We start from the raw sequence: 24,232 nt of genomic DNA on the forward strand, positions 1-24,232 counted from the left end.
TAAGATTTTGAAAATGAACGGCTTACTTAATTCTAAAATTAAAATTAAAATTGAAAATTGTCAACTTCCTTAATCTCAAATTTAATATTATAAAATAAATTTTTCTAAGATTTTTTTTTTTTTTTTTTTTTTTTTTCTTCTAAGTTCATAATAAAAATTTCCTCTCCAGCCCTATGACATCTGATCACGTTTTTTTTTTAATGGCAAGGTGAGCCCAACTACCCTCACAAAGATTTAAAAGCTTCCTAAATTTTGAAAGTTAGACGTTATACGTAAGTCAAGCCCATGTTTTTCAATAGAAAGAACGAGAACCTCACTGAGACAACTTCTGACACAATAATGATGGATCATTGATCCTCATCCACACAATGATATGGTGCTGTAGGTCAGTCATCCACACAGCGGCCGAACTTTTACACAATTACGCAACTCAAAACTATGAACCGTCGCTTATAAATATCTCCTCCACCACCAGCATCCTCATCACCACCATCACCAATGGAGATACCTACATTCGTTGTATATGCTTCAGCATGGCTTGCAGCATTGCTTCTCTTCTTAAAAGGTTTTCATCTCCATTGGTGTCGTCGCCAACTAAACCTTCTACCTGGTCCTAAACCATGGCCCATTATCGGTAACCTAAATCTAATTGGATCTCTCCCCCACCGTTCGATTTACGAACTATCTAAAAAATACGGACCCCTATTGCAGCTCAAATTTGGGTCATACCCCGTTGTAATCGCTTCATCTGTCGAAATGGCTAAACAAATTCTCAAGACCCATGATCTCACCTTTTCCGATCGACCCAAAAGCGCTTCGGGTAAATACTCCTCTTACAACTATTCCAACATATTATGGTCTCCTTATGGACCTTATTGGCGCCAAGCACGTAAGTTTTGTGTTACCGAACTATTTAGTAAGAAACGTCTTGAATCGTACGAGTACATACGCGTCGAAGAGGTACGCGCTCTCATCAATGGTTTGTACACCTTGTCAGGCAAACAAATTACCTTGAAACACCATATATCCGACGTTAATCTTAATGTCTTGAGCCGCATTATGTTTAATAAGAATTACTTAGATGAAGCTCAGTCGAATACTTCGATCTTGACACCATTGGAGTTCAAGGAGATGTTGGATGAGATGTTGATGCTTAGTGGAGTGTTGAATATTGGTGATTTGATACCTTGGGTTGGGTTCTTTGATTTACAAGGCTATGTGAGGCGTATGAAGGCGTCTAGTAAGAAAGTGGATTCGTTTCTTGAACATGTGATTGATGAACATACTCATAGTGTGAGGAGAGAAGGCGTGAAGGATTATATTGATGTGTTGTTGGAGCTGGCTAATAACCCAAATCTCGAGGTTAAGATCACCAGGACTGGTGTCAAAGCGATCGCATTGGTACGTATGACCGATTCATTGTTCTTATTTTAAATCACATGAACATGGCTCATTATGGCTCGAACCTATGTTACCTGGTTGGCTTGTTCGCTCAGTTCTAATTCAGGTTTGTGGTTTGCCACTCTAGAATAAATCCGGTTAGTAAGGATAGGTAGAGATAATTTTTTTCTTTTCGTTCACTTTGGTTTCCTTGATCAATTTACATGTGCATATATATGGGGCATGTTCGGCACCCTACTATTTTCCTTACGTTTTGCCCTACGTATTTTGGCCTATTCATCCTCACCAAAAATCAGTTTATTCCGAAACTTCTAACCCCATCAAAAAAGGTTTACAAAAAATGGACGGTCCACAATTCTTCAACTTGTAAACATGGGGCTAGAAGTTTCGGAATGAGCTGATTTTTGGTGAGGATGATCTTCTCACCATAGAGATCATCCTCACAAAAGATCAACATATTCTAAAACTTCTAACCCATGTAAGACAAAACACATAGGGCAAAATGCAAGATAAATAGTAGGGTGCTAAACATTTTCATATATATAAAGGGTAGCATTCTTTTGACAAAATCCTAGACAACATTCTAGACAAAGTTTTGTCTTATATGAGCTAAAAGTTATGTAATAGATCATCCTCGTAAAAAATCAGTCAATTCTGAATCTTTTAACCCCATGAAAAGTGGTTACAAACTAATGGTAAAAATTGATAGTTCACGATTCTTCATCTTATAAACTAGGGTTAGAAATTTAAGAATTGGATGATCTTTTGTGAGGATAATTTACTCACCATAGAGATCATCCTTACAAAAAATCAGCCCATTCTAAAAAATTTTACCCATATAAGAAAAAATTATTTGTCTAGAATGTTATCTAGGATGTTGTCAAAAGAACACCACATATATATATAATTCAACTTGTTTACGAAAAAGTAATCAACTTTGGACGAATTTACAATTCCGGCTCAATGTTCATTTTAATTACCATAACATAAAGGATAACTAATTCGGAGATTTTTAAAGTGACTATTTCACAGGGTTAAAGGGACAATTTTACACGGTTGATGTGTTAAGTAAAAATATTCACTTTAAACCTGCGAAATGAGCATTTTAAAACTGTTGAATTCGTTATCGTTATGATTTTTTTTTTAACGAAAACGTAATCACACTTTGATAATTAAAATGAACAATTAGCCCGAACCGTAAATAACTCATTTTCAACTCATGAAATGGTAATTCACCCTACAAGTTATAATAATCCAAATTCTAATATATACAAGTTAAATCATAATGTTAAAAAGTTTTAAGTTAAATATAAACAAACTATTATATGTAATAAACTGGTTTGGTTCACCGAACCAAATTGTTTTGCACATCGCACTAAAGTATCACTAAGTGAAAATTGGAAAATTCGGCAAGCTAAGATCCACGGATTTTAGAAATAGAATTTCAACAGTTCAGGGAAGTTAAATTTTGATGTTCCCTAGATTTGATGGCTTAGAGTCATCAAATTTCTCTCATCCTCCATTAATTTGACGGTTTTGATCCATTGAGTATGAGCTTTTTTCACTTTGTATGTTAATTAGTCGAACCCAATTAAAATTTGGTGAGTTCATCGTTCGCTTAATTTTACAAATTCAATACAAATCATACTGCAAATTGGCTGTTTCATACCAATTCGTAATTCAGACTAGTATCAACGAATTAGGTATTTGTTGGTAACATAGGATGAAGTTTGGGCGAGCATGGCTCGAATTCTTGAGTATAAACCACCGATCTGATATTTCTTAATTTGTCCACTGCATGTGGACCAAAAGCTAGCATTCTTTGTGTATTCCAAAGAAAAATATCTATGCCTATGTCCGTTCGTCAACCACGTACAAATTGAGTATTCATCACGGCTCTTGGTTTTATGAGTTATTTGCACGTGTCCCAAGTGCACAATTCACATTATATTGAATCCCTGCAACGTGTATCTTGTAATAAGTTGCCCAGCCCAATGGACTGTCATCGAAAGGTCCATGTCATTAGGTGTCCTCTTGATTCACAACCCTCGAATCTCGATGATAGTGCAATGGCTTGGACATTGGGATGGATGTTGATCAATGATACACTACCATTAGTAACTGACCCATCTAATAATTTGTGGCTTCAATTTTTTGAAAGATCTAGATCTATGGAAATAGTGATCTAGTTCTAAGTTCTTGTTACTAAAATAATTATGCTAATTAAGTTATCGTAAATTGATCTTTAGGACTTGATAGCGGCTGGAACCGAGAGCTCAACAGTTACAGTGGAATGGGCAATATCTGAACTCTTAAAACATCCGGAGAATTTTAAGATGGCGACCGAAGAGCTCGATAGGGTGATTGGAAGAGAAAGATGGGTAGAAGAGAAAGACATCCCACACCTACCCTATATAGAAGCGATCATGAAGGAAACAATGAGGATGCATCCAGTGGCACCGATGCTATTGCCACGCGAAGCTCGTGAAGATTGCAAAATTGCTAGCTACGACATTCCTTCAGGGACTCGAGCGCTCGTTAATGTTTGGGCAATTGGAAGGGACCCTACATTGTGGGATAGTCCAAATAAATTTCTTCCTGAACGATTTATCGGGAAGGAAATCGACGTGAAGGGTAACGATTTTGAGCTATTGCCATTCGGTGCCGGAAGGAGGATGTGCCCCGCTTATTCATTGGGGTTAAAGGTGATTATGTCAAGTTTAGCCAATCTCTTACATGGATTCATATGGAAATTGCCTAACAACATGAAACCGGATGATGTGGACATGGAAGAAATTTTTGGACTTTCAACATCTAAAAAGATCCCAATTGCAGCTATTGTCGAGCCTCGACTTCCTTCTCATATGTACTATTAGTGATTATGTTTTAGTTTCGTACTTATAAATTAAGTAATTAATAAGATTAGCAAATAAGATGGTTCTAAAATGTACTATTCCGCTATATTTATAGATTAAACTACGTTCATAATTGTAAAACAATTCGCTCACATAGTTTGAGCACAAATAAATCCACATCATCAATCCCACTCTTATTCATGTAGTAGTGGTCCACAACTGTCCAATGCACATCTTCATTCAAATGAAACCATGTCAATTGGTAGTGTTCAGTTATTTAATTTTCCTATATATACTCTATTACTAACTAGTCTCTTCAATAAACAGAAAGATACACAGAAATTATGCGAACAAGTTATTCTCCACTTCAGTTGTACTTAACAAAATGTACAAAAGAATAGGACTAGCTTGACTAACATATTTACTCATTTGTTCAACCTTACTAAGACTTCTTGGCATGCCATGCAGAGGGAAATTCAGCTATAACCAATTATATAATGTGGAATAAGAGGCTTTAGCATGTTTTTCGCTCACATATATGGCTATGTGCCCGCCTTAGTAAGGTTTCTAGCCCGAGTAACATAATCAAGTTAGAATTTTTTTTTTTTTTTTAAATTAGGTCAAATCCACTGCCTCATCATGATCTGTCCAAGTCCAGCCCAATCAAAATGGGTTCAATCTTTACATAACCCATAATTGTTGATCCAGTCAAATGGGTTCCACCAACAAATTCCCTCCATGTTTGCTTCAAAGATTAGATTTTCTTACATGTGTTAGATTAATTTATAAACCCAAACTTGTTTTGCCCATTTTCTCTCAAAATATGCAAGGTTTATTTGGTAATCCAAATAACATATGATTGAGACAATAATCAGAGAAAACTAGGTCTGGGAATGTAACCACTAATAACAAAACAAAAGTTGTATTGAAAATAATAAAAACAAAATATCAGGATGAATGTCAAAGATCAAAAGGTTTTCCCTCCGATAAAAACAAAACTCTCTCTTTGGTGAAAAGCATAAAAATAATATTAATAATTCACACTTATTGTCCCCACGTCACATGTTCTCAAAACACATCAGACTTTAAGAAAAAAACAAAAGGCAAATGTATCCATTTGATAATTTCTCAGTGAACCCGACACAATCTTTTTGGAGATTGTGTCAGAAAGATTGTGTCAGAACGGCATTGTGAGTCCCAAAAGAAAAATGACCCCTCTGACATATGCTCTCCAACGTGGCATGAGTTGGAATCATTGATTTTTTCTTTATCCAATATCACAAGATTGCAGAGGAAGAAATTCTAAGAATTTTAAAATAGATAAAAAAATCGAAAACACAAATTTTATTTTTTTAATATTAAATTTAATTTTAAATTTGAGTAGTAGCCATCCATTTTTAATTTCATGTATCAAACTCAAAATTTTTATTTTTAATTATTTAATTTCTATATTTTTGAATATGAGTTTTTTAATAAAATCTGGAAGACTGTTGTGGTGTTTGGTTGACAATGTGAAAATCCATCATTTTAAGATTTTAAATCTCAAAATTAAAATTTGTAGATAAAGGACGTGCGGCTAAGAGAGAAAAGTTCTCTCTCTCTCTCATCAAAATATCATTTAAGTTTCCCACCTATCCTACCTACCAGTGGGTAGTCGGTTTCAAAATTTGAAGGTGCTGTCTTTGTTAAAGACACATGACACTTTGAAATTATTCCACACTCCTATATTTTTGATAAAATTGAAAATACCTCCCTAAAAATTTTCCAAACCAATCTCTTAACTCAAATCCTAACCTAGGATTGTCAACGGATGCTTATCAATTCGGATATCGCAATATCCAAATCAGAATTTTTTTATTTGATATCCGAATTCGAATTTCAATCCAAAGGATGTTCTAAAACTCTATCTGCATTCAAATTTTATTATCTTATCGAATATCGAATAATATTCTATGTAAATTTGAATAATTTATATTTTTTTATAATAAAAAAAAAACATAATTTTTCCTTATCTAACTAATTTTTTATTATTAAAAAAAAATTGTTATATATTATACTATTTATGTAATAAATAAATCAAATAAAATAATACATACTATATTATTTATATAAAAAATTAATAAAATACTATATATTATATATTATTTCGAATCGGATATTATCAGATTCGAAATGCTAATATCCAAATCCATATCCGATAAGGATTCGAATATATAAAATTATCCGAATTCAAATTCGATATCCGAAATTTTTGGATAATATTTGATTTTTTGAATTTGAATTTGAATTGGATTCGAATTTTCAACTATCCATTGACACCCCTATCTGAACCTAATTAGTTGTTAATATTATAAGGTATTTTGGGCAAGGGATGGACTGGTTGCACATCATTTGCGCTCCATCACTTAAAAATTAGTCTTGCACTCCATTTAGATGATTACACTCCAAAGATAATTAAAAAAATATTATACTTAGGTGATGTTTGTTTGCGTTATTTTTTAGTATTTTTTGTCAAAATAACACGTTTGTTTACTCTATATTTTCAGTGCTTATTGCTAAAAATAAGTGAAAAAAAATCCAACACTATTTGATGCTGAAAAAAATGCTAAAGCGATAAGCACTTCGTTTTTTTCCGCATGGATAAGTATGCCTTTCATTTTTTGGGGCACGAACAAGTATGCCCTCATACTTAAAAGGATATTACCTCTTATATCCCATGAATAAGTATATAAACATCCCACAAATTAATAAACCCAAACCATGGCTAAATTATTTTGTCTTATATGGGTTAAAAGTTTTGGAATGAGTTGATTTTTGGTGAGGATGATTTTTACGATGAGGAGATCATCCTCACCAAAAATAAATCCATCCTGAAACTTCTAACCCTATCAAAACAAGTTCAAGAATCATAAATCGTCATTTTCTTTTTTGGAAACAATTTTTGACAGGGTTAGAAGTTTCAAAATGGGCTGATTTTTTGTGGGGATGATCTCTAGACCATATAGATCATCCTCACTAAAAATTTGCTTATTCCAATATAAGACAAAAAAAAAAAAAAAAAAGCTATGGTGTAAGTTGCCCTTATTAATTCATAGGGTGTTTTTATAATTACACATCCTTCATTTCCATCGAAAATTATTCATCTAAAATGAAGTTCTTTTAATGTTGATCTCAAATTTTGGTGACCTGTATGACATTATTATTTTTAATTTGTAATTTGAAATTTGTGGGCTTTTAGAAATAAAAATTATTATTTATAAATTAAAATTTTGAGTATTACTTATTATTTAAAAATGAATGGTATCTCAATTTTATAAAAAATAATATATTTTATTGCGTTTGATAAGAAATAGGCATTTGAAACATACAAACAATATATAATATAATTATAAGGGTAAAAAAGATAATTTATCAGTTTCAGCAATGTGTAACAAACATGATTTAGCATCTAAACAAACAATGTTTTCCACACTTAAATTCAGCATTTATAAGTTTCAGCACTTATTTTTTTCAATTTAACAAACAGTACCTTAATTTTTTTATTTATAATTATTTCTTTTTTCTTAACAAAATGTCCACATAAATAATAACAACAAAAAGAAGATTCCACTAAAGAAAATCAACAACATACGACAAAAGGATCATATAATGTATGTCATTTTTTATATATATTTTTTGAATATTTAGTGGTTGTGATTCGTTCTATTTAAAAGAAGAATAATTGCAAAGGAGTAAAATAAATACAATGATTCTACAATATATAAGTAAAAGTAAACATATCTTTGTCGACATTTTGGATAGATCAGAAATCAGAGAACTCCAAAGGATGGGATTCAAGAATAGGTTCATATTAATTTCTAAAAAAAATCTATACCACCTTAGATTGGATCCAAAGAGAAGACGTCCAAAATCAATCACAAGAAATATAAATCACAAGCAAAGTACATCACGAGCAAAAAATACAAAACTATAGGAAGATAAATAAATTTTAAACCTAGAAGATTATGTATTGAACTGCAACCTAGAGATTAAAGTCGTTATAAAAAAACAAAAGAATTTTCGCAAGTTCGATGTGCAACCAACGATTAATGCTGTGCAGCTAGTTGATCCCTTCGGGCAATTGCGCGATAACTTCTATAAACCTCAAAAAAAAAAAAAAAAAAATAAAATAAAAATTTAAGCACTGCATAATAATAGGGTTTTGTCAACATGTGGCCTAAGGGCACACGTTAAGCTGAATTACACCTTGTAAATTTATGGCCTGTTTGGATACCAAGAGCAGAACTACTCTTCCAAAGAACAGAAGCTGAAGTACTCTATGGAGGAGTTGGAAAAGTAATTCTGTGCAGAAATGACGTTTGGCAATCAACTCTATCAAGTACTGGCAGAAGTACTTTTGTGCTGGAAGTCTGTTTGGGAACCATACTGACTTCTCATGACTTCTAGAAAAAAGACCAGAATACCCTTATATTATACCAGTTATTGTTTTTTATCTTTTAGTGTCATAATATGCCTTCAAACTATACTGTTTTTGACATTTTAACTATAAATATTAATATAATATAATATAATAAATATTAATATAATATAATATAATATTTTAAATATTAAATATTAATATAATATGTTTAAATCCATTATACTTAAAATTTTAAAAAAAAATTTGACTGACTGTTTTTGACAAAATATGACATAATATTTAAAAAAAAAAAATTGACAGACTGTCTTTTAGTGTCATAATATGCCTTCAAACTATATTGTTTTTTACATTTTAACTATAAATATTAATATAATATAATATAATAAATATTATTATAATATAATATAATATTTTAAATATTAAATATTAATATAATGTGTTTAAATCCATTATACTCAAAATTTAAAAAAAAAATTGACAGACTGTCTTTTAGTGTCATAATATGCCTTCAAACTATATTATTTTTGACATTTTAACTATAAATATTAATATAATATAATATAATAAATATTAATATAATATAATATAATATTTTAAATATTAAATATTAATATAATGTGTTTAACTATAAATATTAATATAATATAATATAATAAATATTAATATAATATAATATAATATTTTAAATATTAAATATTAATATAATGTGTTTAAATCCATTATACTCAAAATTAAAAAAAAATAATTTAATATTAATAAATGTTTCTTTTGTTTGATTTAAGGGCAAATGAATTAGAAATATTTTCATAGAAAATTAATAAAGTTAGGGGTATTTTGGTAAAACGAACTGTTAGATTTTGACTCCCCGCAAGAAGAGTTTTGAGAAATAGGTTTTCTTGACTTCTTCATAAAGAGTAATTTCTTGCTCTTGCGCGGAGTAACTCTTCGAGGGAGTAGTTCATACAAACGCATCCAAACGACTTCTAACTCCCCGCAAGAGTCAGAAGTAGCCAAGGAGTCCTATCCAAACGCCTACTTAATTTCCTGTCCCAAATGCCTTCAATTTTTTACTTATTTTTACCAAAACTATCCTCATATACTTATTTCCAAGGTGTATTTAATGCACTTTAATGTGTGTCATTGGAGCACATGTTAATGTTAAACAAATCCATAATAATAAAGCAAATCAAAGTTCGAATATTTTAAATATCATAAAATCATCAACTCCACCACCGATGGAGATTTCTACATGGACTGTATATGCTTCTACATGGCTTGTAGTGCTGGTTCTCCTCTTGAAAGGCCTCCATCTTCGTCTTCATCGTCAAGTAAACCTTCCACCTGGGCCTAAACCATGGCCCATCATCGGCAACCTAAACCTTATCGGAACCCTTCACCACCGTTCATTCCACGAACTATCCCAAAAGTACGGACCTCTAATGAAACTCAAATTCGGGTCAAACCTGTTTGTGATTGCCTCATCAGTTGAGGTGGCAGAACAAATTCTCAAGACCCATGATGTCGCCTTTGCGGATCGACCCAAAACCACCTCAGGCAAGTACCTCAATTACGACCACTACAACATATTATGGTCTTCGTATGGACCATATTGGCGCCAAGCACGTAAGATGTGTATTACCAAACTATTTAGCTCGAAATCCCTCGAATCGCACCACTACATACGCGTAGAAGAGATGCACACCCTCATCGATAGGCTTTACGCCTCATCAGGCAATCAAATTACACTAAAGCGACATATCTCTGATTGTAATATCAAAATGATGAGTCGTCTTGTGTTTGGTAAGAATTACTTAGATGAGGATGTTACAAAGACATCGATCTTCACACCAGTGGAGTTCAAGAAGATGTTGGATGAGGCTTTCTTGCTAAGTGGGGTTTTCAGTATTGGGGATTTGATACCATGGATGGGTTTATTAGATTTACAAGGACATGTGAAGCTTATGAAGGCATTGAGTAAGAAGATCGATGTGTTTCTTGAGCATGTAATTGATGAACACAATGTGAGGAGGGAAGGTGTGAAGGATTATGTTGATGTGTTGTTAGAAATGGCTGATGATCCTACTCTCGAGGTTAAGCTCACAAGGAAGGGTGTAAAGGCGATCTCATTGGTATGTATGACCTATTAATTTATAACCTTATGGAAATTTAATTCTAACATAGATTTAATGTGATTGTTCAAATTAACTGGCGGTCTAGGAGCAAACTCTTGACCAACATGAATTAGGACGGTTAAGTACATCCGAATCAATCATCATACTCTCACACCCATCCCTTTCATCCAACAGACAATATCGAATATTAATGTTTGATCTACCTAGAAAATGGATCTTCAAACTCCTTGTGACAATGTGTATGTGTTAAGTGCAAATTGCACCTCAAAGTGCATTATGCACGTGCACGTGGGATTGTTTGAAGAATCCTCGGTCTTTTTTCGATGTGTGACTATTTTTATGAGATAGTTTCCTTGGGGGAATAATCCTTCAAAATTAATGACATTTTTCCCTTTTTTTTTCTTATTAATACCAAGGTAAGAAGAAAATGGATGTGAAGCTAGATCTCTTATTTGTACATTATTTTTAGGAATGACCAACCTAATTATATTTAGTGAGTCCATTTTTATGTTTTTCTATCAATTGGATTTCCCTAGTATTTTTTTTAACTTTTTAACTTTATCAATTCAACATTAAGCTAGCTATATTGAGACGTTTATTGGGTTGATTATGCAAATCGTTGATGTTAATTTGATCTTTAGGACTTGATAGCAGCTGGGACGGAGAGCTCAATAGTGACAATAGAATGGGCTATATCTGAACTCATGAAACATCCCAAGATTTTAAAGAAGGCAACCGAAGAGCTCAATAGGGTGATTGGGAGAGAGAGATGGGTAGAAGAGAGAGACTTCCCACACCTTCCCTACATAGAGGCGATTGTGAAGGAAACAATGAGGATGCACCCGGTGTCACCAATGCTATCACGCCTAGCTCGTGAAGATTGTAAAATTTCTGGCTATGACATTCCTATGGGTGCTCGAGTGCTCATAAATACATGGACTATTGGGAGGGATTCTACATTGTGGGATAGGCCAATGGAATTCACTCCTGAGAGATTTATCGGGAAGGCTATCGATGTGAAGGGACAAGATTTTGAGTTGTTGCCCTTTGGAACGGGGAGGAGGATGTGCCCGGCTTATACATTGGGGCTAAAGGTGATCCAATCTAGTGTGGCTAATCTTTTGCATGGATTTATATGGAAATTGCCCGACAATATGAAGCCAGAACATTTCAATATGGAGGAAACTTTAGGGTTTACAACACCTAAAAAGGTCCCATTAGTTGCCATCGTTGAGCCTCGACTTCCAGCTTATGTCTATTTTTAATATTATTTTTTTTAATGATGGGGTGTTCGGACGTTGACCCAACTAGAGGAGAGATGACTGACCTCATAGAACAACATATCTCGCCCAAATCCCCAAGCTAGGTGTCTATTGTTTGTGATTATGTTTCAAGTTTTATTCTTGTACAATAAGCTATGGAATTGAGACAATTCTTAAGAGTGTTTATGATTACTCTTGATTGATCATGTTAATTAGGCGTCCATATTACAAGAAGTCAAGAAATATTCTTCGAATATAAGAGTGGTAATAGTCTAATTGAAAAATAATAATAATAATAATAACATATCTATGTTCATCCCTTTATATGATCGAAGGGGGATGGACCTCGTAGCATGTTTTTCATGGCCTATATCAATTCTAAAAGAAAAATTGTAAAGGAATTTGTCTTTTATCTGATCAAAGGATTTGAAGATGGAGGTTCACTGAAGTCCCAAATTAAACAATGTGATTTTTTCTTCTTGATGCAGCGCTCTCTCATCTGTCGAAAAACGCAACATGACACTCCACGAAAAAAGTGCTACATGTGATCCACTCCCAAACAAAAATATGGCGGTGAGTTGAAGAATGTCACATGTATTGAGAAAAGTATAGCTATGTATCGAAGAACATGAATTGAGGGGTTTAAGTGTTTGGATTTTAGTCTTTCCTCCATATTTTTTAAAACTTGTCAAGACAGCTTGACTTGATTAGATTTCAAGGTTATTCATTTTGAAGCTTTGAAACATATTATTAATTCATCTTCAATCCATCGACTTCAACCTCTTAAAGAAAACCCTTGATTTTTCTATTAAAGAACCCATCATCTTCTACCTCTTAAACCCATTCAACCTCGTTTTAAATCAAACAACTTCACCTTCTTAAAGCAAACCATTCTCTCCAAAAAAAATCCATCAGCTTCTAATTTCCCAATAACTCTATCTGAAACGTTCGGTACCAAAGTGGAAGGAGAATATATCCTAAAGTTAAAAAAGATGGTATAAAGTTTTACCAAGAGGTCAAATTATAGATTATTGATTTTCAAAGAGAAATCAAAGATATTTGGCTAAATGTTGAAGATGAGGGAATTTCAGGTTATTTAACAATTTAATTTGATTCATCCAAGCCAGAGTTTTCATAGCAAGAGTTTTCAAGTTTTAAAACTATGCAATCACCATTTTTTGTTAAATGAAAATTTGGACTCGCAGATTGGCTTAAAACATGTAACATTAATTATCTAGCATGGCTTAGCAATTTTTGCATATGTAGGTAAAAAGTATATATATATATATATATATATATGTGGGTCCCGTTCAGCAACAAACATTTTGGCAAAACATTTTTCAAAACATGGGTTAGAGGTTTTGGAATGGGCTGATTTTTGGTGAGGATGATCTCTACGGTGAGGAGATCATCCTCACCAAAAATCAGCCCATTCCAAAATTTCTAGCCCCATGTTTACAAGTTGAAAAATCGTGGACCGTCCATTTTTTGTAAACCATTTTTGATGGGTTAGAAGTTTTGGAATGGGCTGATTTTTGGTGATGATGATCTCCTCACCGTAGAGATCATCCTCACCAAAAATCAGCCCATTCAAAAACCTCTAACCCATATTTTGAAAAATGTTTGTCAAAATGTTTGTTGCTGAACGGGATATATATATATATAGGGTCCCGTTCAGCAACAAACATTTTGACAAACATTTTTCAAAATATGGGTTAGAGGTTTTTGAATGGGCTGATTTTTGGTGAGGATGATCTCTACGGTGAGGAGATCATCATCACCAAAAATCAGCCCATTCCAAAACTTCTAGCCCCAGTTTACAAGTTGAAAAATCGTGGACCGTCCATTTTTTGTAAACCATTTTTGATGGGGTTAGAGATCATCCTCACCAAAAATCAGCTAATTCCAAAACCTCTAACCCATGTTTTGCCAAAATGTTTGTTACTGAACATTTCCCATATATATATATATATAGAGAGAGAGAGAGAGAGAGAGAGAGAGAGAGAGAGAGAGAGGACATGATTTGGTAGACTAACAAACCAAATACTAAAGATTATGGGACTGTTGATTCTAGAAAACAGGCCTATCCAGCCGATGGGACAAAATATACGCCTGGTCCGATAGGATGGGCTTGTTTTCTAGGCTAAGTGCACCCAACAAATCCTCTTTTTTGTTGTTGCACTCTGATTTCGTCTACTGATGCCTTTGGATGTTTTCATGGAAAATGTACAATCTGTTTCAATCTAAGCGTATGGTAGTTCATTATAAAATAGAAGTTGCAAACAAATTTCTTGGTTGAATCAAGCATGACCATGCAATCCGATAAAATATATATGAGTAAGTAGTTTATGTGGTTGTCAATGAACACATTAGGACTGCACTTGGATGAGCCCTAAACCCATCCCTAAAGAGGTGGGTCATTCCTAGATCAGCTCTAAACCTCATTGGACCTGATGGGGTGTCAGGTTTATCTTCGGACGACAATTGATTTGTATGGATTAGGTTATTTTTGGATTTTATAAAATAAATGTGTGGAGGCTTTTTAAAACTTTCACTCCTCGAGATAAGAATTGACTTGATTGACCTCTTTTAATGGTTGGCTTAATCTTGATCTAGCGATCTTTTCCTCTTTGTTGGTGTTGACTTGCATGGTTAATCTCTGCTCTTTGCACACTTCAACATCAGCTCAGTGTAGTATCCCAGGAAGTTAGTATAAAAGGGCTTCTCGGAAATATAGTTAGAGTAATACTTGAGTGACTGCACAGGACATATATCACGTTAGTCAACATTGAGCTGACACAGAGGTGTGCATGGAACCCTCTATGCTTTTCACTTGTATCTTGAGAAAAAGCGTCAATGGTTCCATATACACCTCCATGTCAGTTCAGTGTTGAATGCAGTGCATTAGGAAGTCACCTTAGCAGTTCCAGTTAAGTTAATCATCCCTAGCAAAGAGTAGGTTTTGTTGTTAAAAATGGTGATAAAGTACTTGCCACATTGTGAGTAGGATTGTTGATGCAACATCGGGCCGGGTCAAATTTAAAAAAAAAAAATTAGATCTTATAATGTAGGATTTCTGTCTAGGGTTGGGACCAATAAGGACCTGATGTGATAAGGATCCGATTCGAAAAGCAATTGGATCAGTTTCAAATATGATACTATGTGACATTAATATTGTCGTCATCCCCAATATAATAGACTATCATCCCAATGTCCATTTCATTGGGTGGCCCTCTAGATTCACAACAATCTCAATGATCATGGCATTGGGATAGAAGTCCATCAGTTGACCGAACAATTTTTTTTTCCAATTAATTCTATGGTATGAATATGAAACTATGATTTATTTATACAATTTGATCAAGATTTCTCATGAGAGTACGAGATGAGTAGAAGAGAACGACATCCCACAACTACACTTATTAGAAGTGATCGTGAAGGAAACAATGAGGACGCATCCAGTGGCATCAATGCTATTGCCACTAGAGGCACATGAAGATTGCAAAATTGTTACCTACAACATTCCCGCAAAGACTCGAACATTTTTCAATATTTGAGCTATTGGGAGGGACCCTAAATAGTGGGATGGCCCAGAGGAATATCGTTTAGAGAGATTCATTGGGAAGGAAATTGACGTGAAGGGAAACGATTATGACTTATTGCCATTTGGGGCAGGAAGGAGGATGTGCCCAGCTTATGCATTGGGGATAAAGTTGATTATGTCGGGTTTGGCTAATCTCTTACATGGATTCATATGGAAATTACCTAACGATATGAAGCTGGAGGATTTGGACATGAAAGAATCACCTAGAAAGAACCCAATAGTAACCATTGCCATACCTCGACTTCCTTCTCATATGTATTATTAGGGATCGGATTATGGTTTTACTTCGTGCTTATAAAATAAGAGCGGATGATGCAATTCTAAAATGTATTATTTAGAGTAAGTCTAGCATTAGTAAGATTTCAAATTTTACTATGAGTCACAACGTTAAAAAAGCCTATATTTGACAGTCTAAGGCCGTCAAATTTTATATTGTAAAAAAAAAAAATTCAACAAACCGAAACCATTAAATTAATGGAGGATGGGAGAAATTTGATGACTCTAAGCTGTCGAATTAGGGATCATCAAAATTTTCAACAGCCATAGGCCGTCTAATTTCGCTTTCTAAAATTTGTGGGCTTTAGCCCGTTGAATTTTTTTGTCAAATTTTTCAGTTTTCAAATAGTGATTGAGTTCACCTTGTGGTATTCAAAAACATAATCTGATGCCACAATAATGTAGAGGACAAAATTCTATGTACTTTAAAAAATAAAATTAAAAAAGATTAATTTTAAATTTAGGAGTTCAATAGCCCTCAATTTTCAGAACCTTGGATCAAGCCCAAGCCAAAATAAAAATAAAAATAAAAAAGAGTTCGTGTGCTGGAGTGACAGCGCAGTGTGATGTGCAGTGTTTTGAGTAGTGACTTCAGCATTTTCCAAAACAAAACAAAAAAAAAGACTTTTTTTATCTGAGTTTTCCATGAGATCTTATGGGCTGTGGTGTGGGATTGACAATTGGTAATCCATTTGAACTAAACATACCAAGGAAAGCGTTTTAGAGAAGAAAAGAATAACCTAGCTAGCATAGTCGATCTCAGTAAGTAAGGCTTCTAGGCATGCCACGTGGAGGGAAAATGGGCTATAGCAAATTATCTAGTGTGGGGGTAACAAGTAATAGCCAATTTTCCCTCTATGAGAAGCCCAATCGGAATTGGGTCAAAACCACTTTCAGTATCATCATAATATATCCAAGTCCAACCCAATTATAAATGGGCCCAATCTTTACATGGCCCATTTTTCTAGTCATCCAATAATAATTGGATAGGATCATTGTCGGATTGGGTAATTTATCTAATTTTGACATTATGATCCAAATTCAAGTCGGTAGGACTATTAATGGATCGGGTTAGAATAAGACCAATATTAAATTGATACCAAATTTATTAAATTTCGATGTCATTTTAAGCTCTAGCATTCGGATACGATGCAATCCAATCTTGAAAATCTATATTTTTTAATCAATTAATTCAATCCAATTCAATTGAAACAATTATGTAAAATATATATTATAAATATACATCATTCATATATTTTCAAACACATTATCTTATGGAAGTAGGGTTAATCTAAAACCAATCAAATAATTTATCAATTTAGATTCTTATCAGACCACAAATCCTCGAACCAAACACAAAGTTATCGAATTGGTTTTTATGTGATCCAATCCATTTTACTCACTTTCTCGCATTTTATCGGACCAGTAGCCATTGTATCGAGACGTAGTTTATTAAAAAATGATCCAATATAGGTTATCAGATCAGATCGATTGGGACCCAAAACAGAATGGATTCCTTGTCGGATCGGATCCATTGACGCCCCACCTCTGCTTCCTTGAAGTCAAATTAGGAAGCATATCCCATGTATAACGATAAAGGATTTATGAAGATGAAAGTGCATCCGACATTATTATTCTTGTTGACTACACTACCCTCACATATTATTAAATTTCTCTTACTAAAAAAAATTATAAAAAGACATTTTTGCCCTCCTAAAACCATTCAAAAACTACTATTAGAGGATGTAATATACCCATTAATCATGGACTAGTTTCAAATAAGAAATTTATGTGTAGAGGGTTGGTGAAGGTTGATATTTCAACATTAGAAATCAGCCATCCTTTGTGGGTGTTTGTCTAATCTCAAGCTTTCATCATTAGAGGAAAAAAAATACTTGGTATCATTAATATAAGTGGGGACTTAGGTAGCAAAGCTTATACTATATGACACCGAACACAAGAGACTAGATCAAGTCAAAAAGGTCATTTTCCTGTTCATTTTCTGGCTAAATTATAAGAAAATATATTCTCATTTAAATTAAAAACTACTAAAGTAAGATAAAATTCTCTTATTATAACCAATGTTTGAGTTGAATATGAGGTATATATTACACAGATACAGGGGAGTATTTTGGAGAAATTATCTGCTCAGACAATTTTTTTTTTTAATATTTATCAAAAATGGCATATACCCATTTTGGTATTTATGTATATTAACCAAAAGGGTTATCTTGTGATTTTGTTTTTATTCCCTTCTTGTGAACTTCAAATGCAAAGATCATTCAAAACAATGGTTCCATATTAAATTTAGTAAAATAACCGTAAGATTAATGATTTTCTGACGTCCCTCTTTGACACACACTCCTTGACGTAGCAAATGCTAGAACCATAGATTCTTTTCCTTGAGATACACAGCTGCACATATTTATGGGGATGTATAATTGTGTATCCTGATACTAAAAAAAAAAATCTATGGTTCAAGTTCATGCCATGTCATGAGCCGTATGGGGGCATGTGTCAAATGGGGGGGGTAAGAAATCGTATGCGCCTATTTCTATATTTTCCCCTAAATATATACTCCAACCCTATTATTTAAGTCAAGGCATGGATGATGATGTAATTTAATTTAAAACATAGTATAAATATAAGCAATTGTATTCTCTATGTGCCAATAATTCCATATCCATCTAACTACCATTCAGGTGGTATTATATTTATAGTGTTTGTTTATGACATCTCACTGGTCTGAAAAAAATTATATAACTTGACACAACATATGATTTGATAGCTCGACCACCTCGCTTAGGTGCAATATTTGGAAATATCACACTTATTCTTTAGGGGTCTCAAATCAATGGGTCGATTCTAGTTTGAGTATTAATAAATCGAGAACTATAACTTTCTATATTCATTATTTATAGTTCTTATCACTACGTAAAAACTCCAAGGTCCACAAATTTTAGAAATTGAATTTTGACAGCCCTAGGCCTTTGAAAATTTTATGTTCCCCAATTCGACAGATTAAAGCCATCAAATTTCTCTCATAGTTCATTAATTTGATTGTGTCAGTCCGTTGAAAAAAATGTTTGACACCTTGGTCCTTCGAATTTTATAAAATTCAACGACCTTGGGCCGTCAAATATGAATTTTTTTCAAATTGTGTATGAGTTCTAATTCTGATATCGACATTGATAATGAAACTCGTAAATATATAATTCGAACTTATCAGCACGTAGACAACAAATTAATAAAATAAAATAAAACGTTTTTCAGCCATACGATGGCTTCAACATTGCCTTATATTATAATTCTCATTCTAATTAGTTTGCACATTGGAACTTGAAACTTTGTAATAATACACCATTTTCAATTGAAAACCCATTGAAGCATTTAAAAGAATTTCCTTAAATGACCAACATATCCTCATAATTGTGTTATGGGCTTCTCACAAATGTATCTTCCTCCATTCATTCAATCTAAAAAAGCCCATGCACACACAACCATGTTCATTCTACAAACTGGCATTGGAAAATCTTTATGTACAGTGTGATTTACAATTGTCTTAACATTCCTATGCCCCATTTGCTCGTCGTTGATTCGGAGAATTCAAACCATTTCTCAAATTCTTGGTAAGGGATGTATCGGAATGGACTGCTGATCGTACCCGATGCCTATGTCCATGGTGATGATGGTGGCGTTCGTTCTCTTTCTTCAACTCCTCCTTTGTTTCACCACTTCCTTTACTATTTTCAGTTGGAACTACATATACGAAGGGCTCAACGGGTATGTCGTCAAAGTCTTGGAGAGGCTCCAAAGTCTTGACCACAGTGCTCATTGTGGGCCTAGGCTTAGGGTTATGGTTCAAGCATTGGTAAGCCAATGCAGCTGCCTTACGAGCCCCCTTAGTAGAGAACTGACCTTCAAGGCGTGGGTCCATTATTTGGTCGAGCTTCCGAATATCGTTCAATTTAGGTCTTGCCCAATCTACAAGGCTCTGATCTCTGCTTGGACGGGATTTATCCATTGACCGCCTTCCCGTTATTAGTTCCAATAGGACTACTCCGAAGCTGTACACGTCACTCATTGCTGTTAAATGACCTGAAATTAGTGCAAACATTCGCAATTTAGATCAGTTTGTACAAGATTATTATTTGGATAAATGAATAAATTTGGTGTTAGAATGGGCTAAATTACCCGTCATGACGTATTCCGGGGCAGCGTAGCCTTGTGTACCCATGACACGAGTCGATACATGTGTGTCATCTCCTTCTGGACCATCCTTTGCTAGCCCAAAATCTGATAGTTTTGCAGTGTAATCCTGTAAAAGAAAATGGAAGAAAACTCAGGACTAATTTGGTGTTGTTCCACGTTTAAAAAAAGTGCTTCTATTTGAATCACTTCTTATAACAATTATGTTTGCAAGAAAGCTGTGGGGGCGTTTGAAGAAAAACAGCTTTTATGGATATTTGGTTACTAAAGGTGTTTTTCTATTCACATAGATAGGGTACTTTTTTCTCTTTTTTTTGGCTGATTAAGTCATGCATTTTGATCAAATGGTCAATATTGCTCAAAAAGATCGACAATATCATTCAATAATTATGATGTTTTACTAAATTTTTCGATAAAGGTAGGAAGATGATTGAAGCTTACCGAGTCTAATAGGATGTTTGAAGCCTTGAAATCCCGATATATTACGGGTTTTTCTGCTTCGTGGAGGAACGCAAGGCCCTTCGCCGCTCCTAGCGCAATTTTCATTCTCGCAGACCATGGCAAGCAAGCACCATACTCTGCATGCATAAAGAAATTAGAAAAAATTCCTCTAATATTTAACAACAACAAAACCTAATTGTCACAAATACTTGGAGTTAGTTAAACAAAACTTAATCATCCATTTCACTATCTTAAGCAAAGTCCAATATTTAAAAAAATAATAATGAATAAAACTGTTTGAATTCATAAGTTGGGTTTCTTTAATTTTATTTATTTTTTATGAAAACGTGACCAACTTTTGATGAATTTACAATTCCATCTCACAGTTCATTTTAATTACCAAAACATGAACAATAACAATATCGTAGGTTTGAAGGTGACAATCTCGTAAGTTACAGGTTTCGTTACTTTTAATGAGTTTGTCACTTTAAACTTGCGATTTCGTCACTTGAAAAACCTTGGATTTTGCACAATCAGGTCTTGGTAATTAAAATGAACAGTGAGTTAGAATTGTAAATTAGTTTACAGTTGGTCACGAAATTATAATTTACCCTTCTTAGTAATCAATTATTGCAATATCGATGATGTCATGTTGTGTTGTCCATCGGCCGAACCTCATCAAATTGACTTGTTCTACGTGGTGGTTAGGTGCTAAAGATTGTTATCGTTACGACCGTATCTTTCAATAACAAAAGATGTGGTTTCGTATAAAATAAAAAGAAGGAACATGAGTAGTTTAGCCAAAATATTTGGGATATATAGATGACTTTGATGACGATGATCACCATCATCAAGAATTGATGGTCAGGATGGATGAGAACATGTGGGGCTTATAGGAATATTTTAATAATATATAAATAACACATTTTTTTTTCTCTCTTGATGAGAATTGGTCACTTGAAACGTGGTTTGGACTTTAAAAGTAGAGACCTTATCCGAAATTGCAGTCTTTTTGAGGTCGAGGGTTCAAGTCTTCCACGCCTAGGAAAATTATGGCGTTAAACTGATGGTTGAGATAAGAAGAAGATTCCTAGGGATTCCCAACATTTATCACTAGGAAACTTGTATTAAGTAGAAAAGTCCGAAATTAAGAAATTGCATTTCTAAATTTTCAAAAATGCCCCTAATGAAATCTTTTATATATATATTTTTTTAATTTCATGAATCATTGTAAATATTTTTTATCCCCAAAAAAAAAAAAAAAAAGCCATAATTTTGAAATGACAAGTTTTAATTTCTCAAAAATACACCTATGAAGTTTAACTTTGCTAATTTCATAAAGTTTTGTAAATAATTTAGAGAACACAAATGACCAAATTAGCCTTTGAACCAAATCTATAAAAATAAAAATTTAATACTTCAGAGATTATTTAGAAATAGCAAATCATTAAGAGGAGTAGCAAACATACTTCGAAAGAGATGATTCTCTAAGCTGCCACGTGGCATGTATTCATAAACAAGGAGCCTATGTTCATCCTCACAGCAGTATCCAATCAATTTCACAAGATGGGGATGACTCAATTGCCCAAGAAAGATAACTTCTGCCTGTAAAATTGGAAAAAATAAAGTGAGAATTAAAAATCACAAATACCATTTTAGAATATAAAATTTGCAAAAGTGTAATTAATATGGGCAAAATTGCCCAACAAAACTTAAGGGCATTTTGGTAAATTCACACCAGTTTTTACACATCTTGGAAAAAAATTTAAGACAGAGAGAGAGAACTTAATTATTACAAAAACCCTTTAAAAATATAAATTTGAGAGACGAAAATTTATCAATATCTCATAACAACATTAAATGATTGAAACATATGATTGAGCTATTCCTCGGGATTGGTAATGAAATGTATCACAAGAAAACAGGAACTGATTGGTAGGAAATCTTTGTATTTCATCTAATCTCAGCAACTGGTCATTCTATTCCATAACAAAAAGAATTTAAGGGGCATTTTAGTAAATTCTCACCAGCCACTCCCTATGCCCTTGTAAACCTTCCAAATCCAAGAGCTTAACGGCCACCGGTTGAGCCTTCAACCCGAACCGCATCTTGTCATCTATGAAACCTTTGTGAACCGGACCGAACCCACCTTCACCGATAAAATTAGCCGAAGAGAAACTCTGGGTTATCGTTCTCAGCTCGGATAGCGTAAAGATATGAAGGTTGGAACCAACAAGAGAACTCGATATATCTTCGATCGATAATTGAGAGCTCGGATGGCTAACGTCGGAGAGCGATATTCTTTGAAAAGAAGTTTGTTTCGAGACATGTTTCTTAGGTTGGGATGATGAGTTCTCAGCTTTGTAACATCTCGGGAGAAGAGATTTCCATGTGATCTTCTTTACCGTCATCTTCATGTATTTGATGATAACTCTAGAAACAAGTCGGGTATTTGTGATGAAGAAGGGATTGTTGTTGAAAATTTTAAGATGTCTATTACTTTTATATATAATGGAAGAAGAGAAAACGAGGATAGAAGAAGGCGTGGTAGGTTATGGTGTGAAAGACTTTAAAAGAAGGTTGAGATCCCAAAATTCAATCACAAAGGCATATATAAGAGAGAGAGAGAGGAGTTAGGTTTGGTGTGCGAATATGAGAATTAATTTCTTCTAATCTTAATTTTGCACATTTATACTTGTCAAAGAAATCAAAGATACATTAAGATAGATATAATTGCCACACCAATTTTTGTTAATGCCACATCAATTCCTATGTAAACCATCAAAGAATTATGCAGATAGTTGGTGTGGCAATAGTAATTCCCTATATTAATCATGTGATTTTAAATATAAACTCAAAAAAACCCACTCAACTCAAGTTGATGACTCAAATGAGTGAAATAAAATTATATTAAATTATAAATTTAATAATTTAAAATAAATAATAGTATTCGTTCTTTGCTCTCGATAAGAAATAATAATTTAATTAGACTTGGTACATTTTTAAGCAATCTTGATCAAGCTAATGAGTTGATTAATCCATGATTGGTTTAGTGGACTTGGTAAGTTGGTTCTATCGAATTTTTAGGTTGAATTCTCACGAGTTGAGTTGACTTAGTAGTTAGTAGAAAATTAATCCAAAATAAACATTGAATGTTTCCATGTCTGAAAATATTTCAAATAATACAATCTCATCAACTTTTCAATGGATGAAAAATTAACATAATTTGATGATGGGATTTAAATTAACATTGCTTGCAACTATATGTTAATATTCTACGCGGCTGTTAATGAGTCAAGTCAATTCTATGAATAAATATTAAATTTATTGAGAGGGGAATGATAGCTTCCAAGGGAGAGACTTGCAGGCCTATTCATTTTCTTTATCTTTTATAATATGAAAATGTGCAGCTTCAATTTAATATATATATATATATATATATATATATATATATATATATATATATATATAGGGAAATGTTCAGCACCCTAAGTTTTACCACACACTTTAACAAACGTTTTTTGTCCTACATGGATTAAAAGTTTTGGAATTGGCTGATTTTTGGTGAGGAGGATCTCTATGATTAGAAGATCATCCTCCCCAAAAATCAGCCCATTCCGAAATGTTTAACC

General features: G+C 33.5%; 3 protein-coding genes across 3 annotated transcripts; 2 read left to right on the top strand and 1 right to left on the bottom strand.

Moving 5' to 3' along the window:
- The first annotated feature begins 465 nt into the window (after window positions 1-465).
- On the top strand, window positions 466-4,459 carry LOC147410356 (trimethyltridecatetraene synthase-like). The gene is made up of 2 exons (XM_086434380.1): window positions 466-1,401; window positions 3,651-4,459. The coding sequence occupies exons 1-2, from the start codon at window positions 499-501 to the stop codon at window positions 4,275-4,277; spliced, it is 1,530 nt and encodes a 509-aa protein (XP_086290506.1). The 5' UTR covers window positions 466-498; the 3' UTR covers window positions 4,278-4,459.
- Window positions 4,460-9,901: 5,442 nt separating this feature from the next.
- LOC147410357 (trimethyltridecatetraene synthase-like) lies at window positions 9,902-12,240 on the top strand. The gene is made up of 2 exons (XM_086434391.1): window positions 9,902-10,805; window positions 11,450-12,240. The coding sequence occupies exons 1-2, from the start codon at window positions 9,912-9,914 to the stop codon at window positions 12,071-12,073; spliced, it is 1,518 nt and encodes a 505-aa protein (XP_086290517.1). The 5' UTR covers window positions 9,902-9,911; the 3' UTR covers window positions 12,074-12,240.
- A 6,954-nt stretch (window positions 12,241-19,194) lies between these two features.
- On the bottom strand, window positions 19,195-23,188 carry LOC147410358 (serine/threonine-protein kinase RIPK-like). Its single transcript, XM_086434401.1, has 5 exons — window positions 22,628-23,188; window positions 22,070-22,205; window positions 20,601-20,737; window positions 20,145-20,268; window positions 19,195-20,048 (listed from the first exon to the last, which is right to left on the bottom strand). Exons 1-5 carry the CDS (start codon window positions 23,015-23,017, stop codon window positions 19,522-19,524), a joined length of 1,314 nt encoding a protein of 437 aa, XP_086290527.1. The 5' UTR covers window positions 23,018-23,188; the 3' UTR covers window positions 19,195-19,521.
- Window positions 23,189-24,232: the final 1,044 nt, after the last annotated feature.

Source organism: Akebia trifoliata, chromosome 1 (genome assembly GCF_017979445.1).
Source record: "Akebia trifoliata isolate Shusen 1 chromosome 1, ASM1797944v1, whole genome shotgun sequence".
NCBI lineage: Eukaryota > Viridiplantae > Streptophyta > Magnoliopsida > Ranunculales > Lardizabalaceae > Akebia > Akebia trifoliata.

What these genes read in the sequence shown, in the direction of transcription:
- LOC147410356 (XM_086434380.1), top strand. Translation starts at nt 499, where the DNA reads ATGGAGATACCTACATTCGTTGTATATGCTTCAGCATGGCTTGCAGCA. An exon ending in GTGTCAAAGCGATCGCATTG is followed by an intron (nt 1,402 to 3,650) that starts GTACGTATGACC and finishes ATTGATCTTTAG; the next exon opens with GACTTGATAGCGGCTGGAAC.
- LOC147410357 (XM_086434391.1), top strand. Translation starts at nt 9,912, where the DNA reads ATGGAGATTTCTACATGGACTGTATATGCTTCTACATGGCTTGTAGTG. An exon ending in GTGTAAAGGCGATCTCATTG is followed by an intron (nt 10,806 to 11,449) that starts GTATGTATGACC and finishes TTTGATCTTTAG; the next exon opens with GACTTGATAGCAGCTGGGAC.
- LOC147410358 (XM_086434401.1), bottom strand. Translation starts at nt 23,017, where the DNA reads ATGAAGATGACGGTAAAGAAGATCACATGGAAATCTCTTCTCCCGAGA. An exon ending in AGAGAATCATCTCTTTCGAA is followed by an intron (nt 20,738 to 22,069) that starts GTATGTTTGCTA and finishes TTATGCATGCAG; the next exon opens with AGTATGGTGCTTGCTTGCCA. An exon ending in CCCGGAATACGTCATGACGG is followed by an intron (nt 20,049 to 20,144) that starts GTAATTTAGCCC and finishes CACTAATTTCAG; the next exon opens with GTCATTTAACAGCAATGAGT.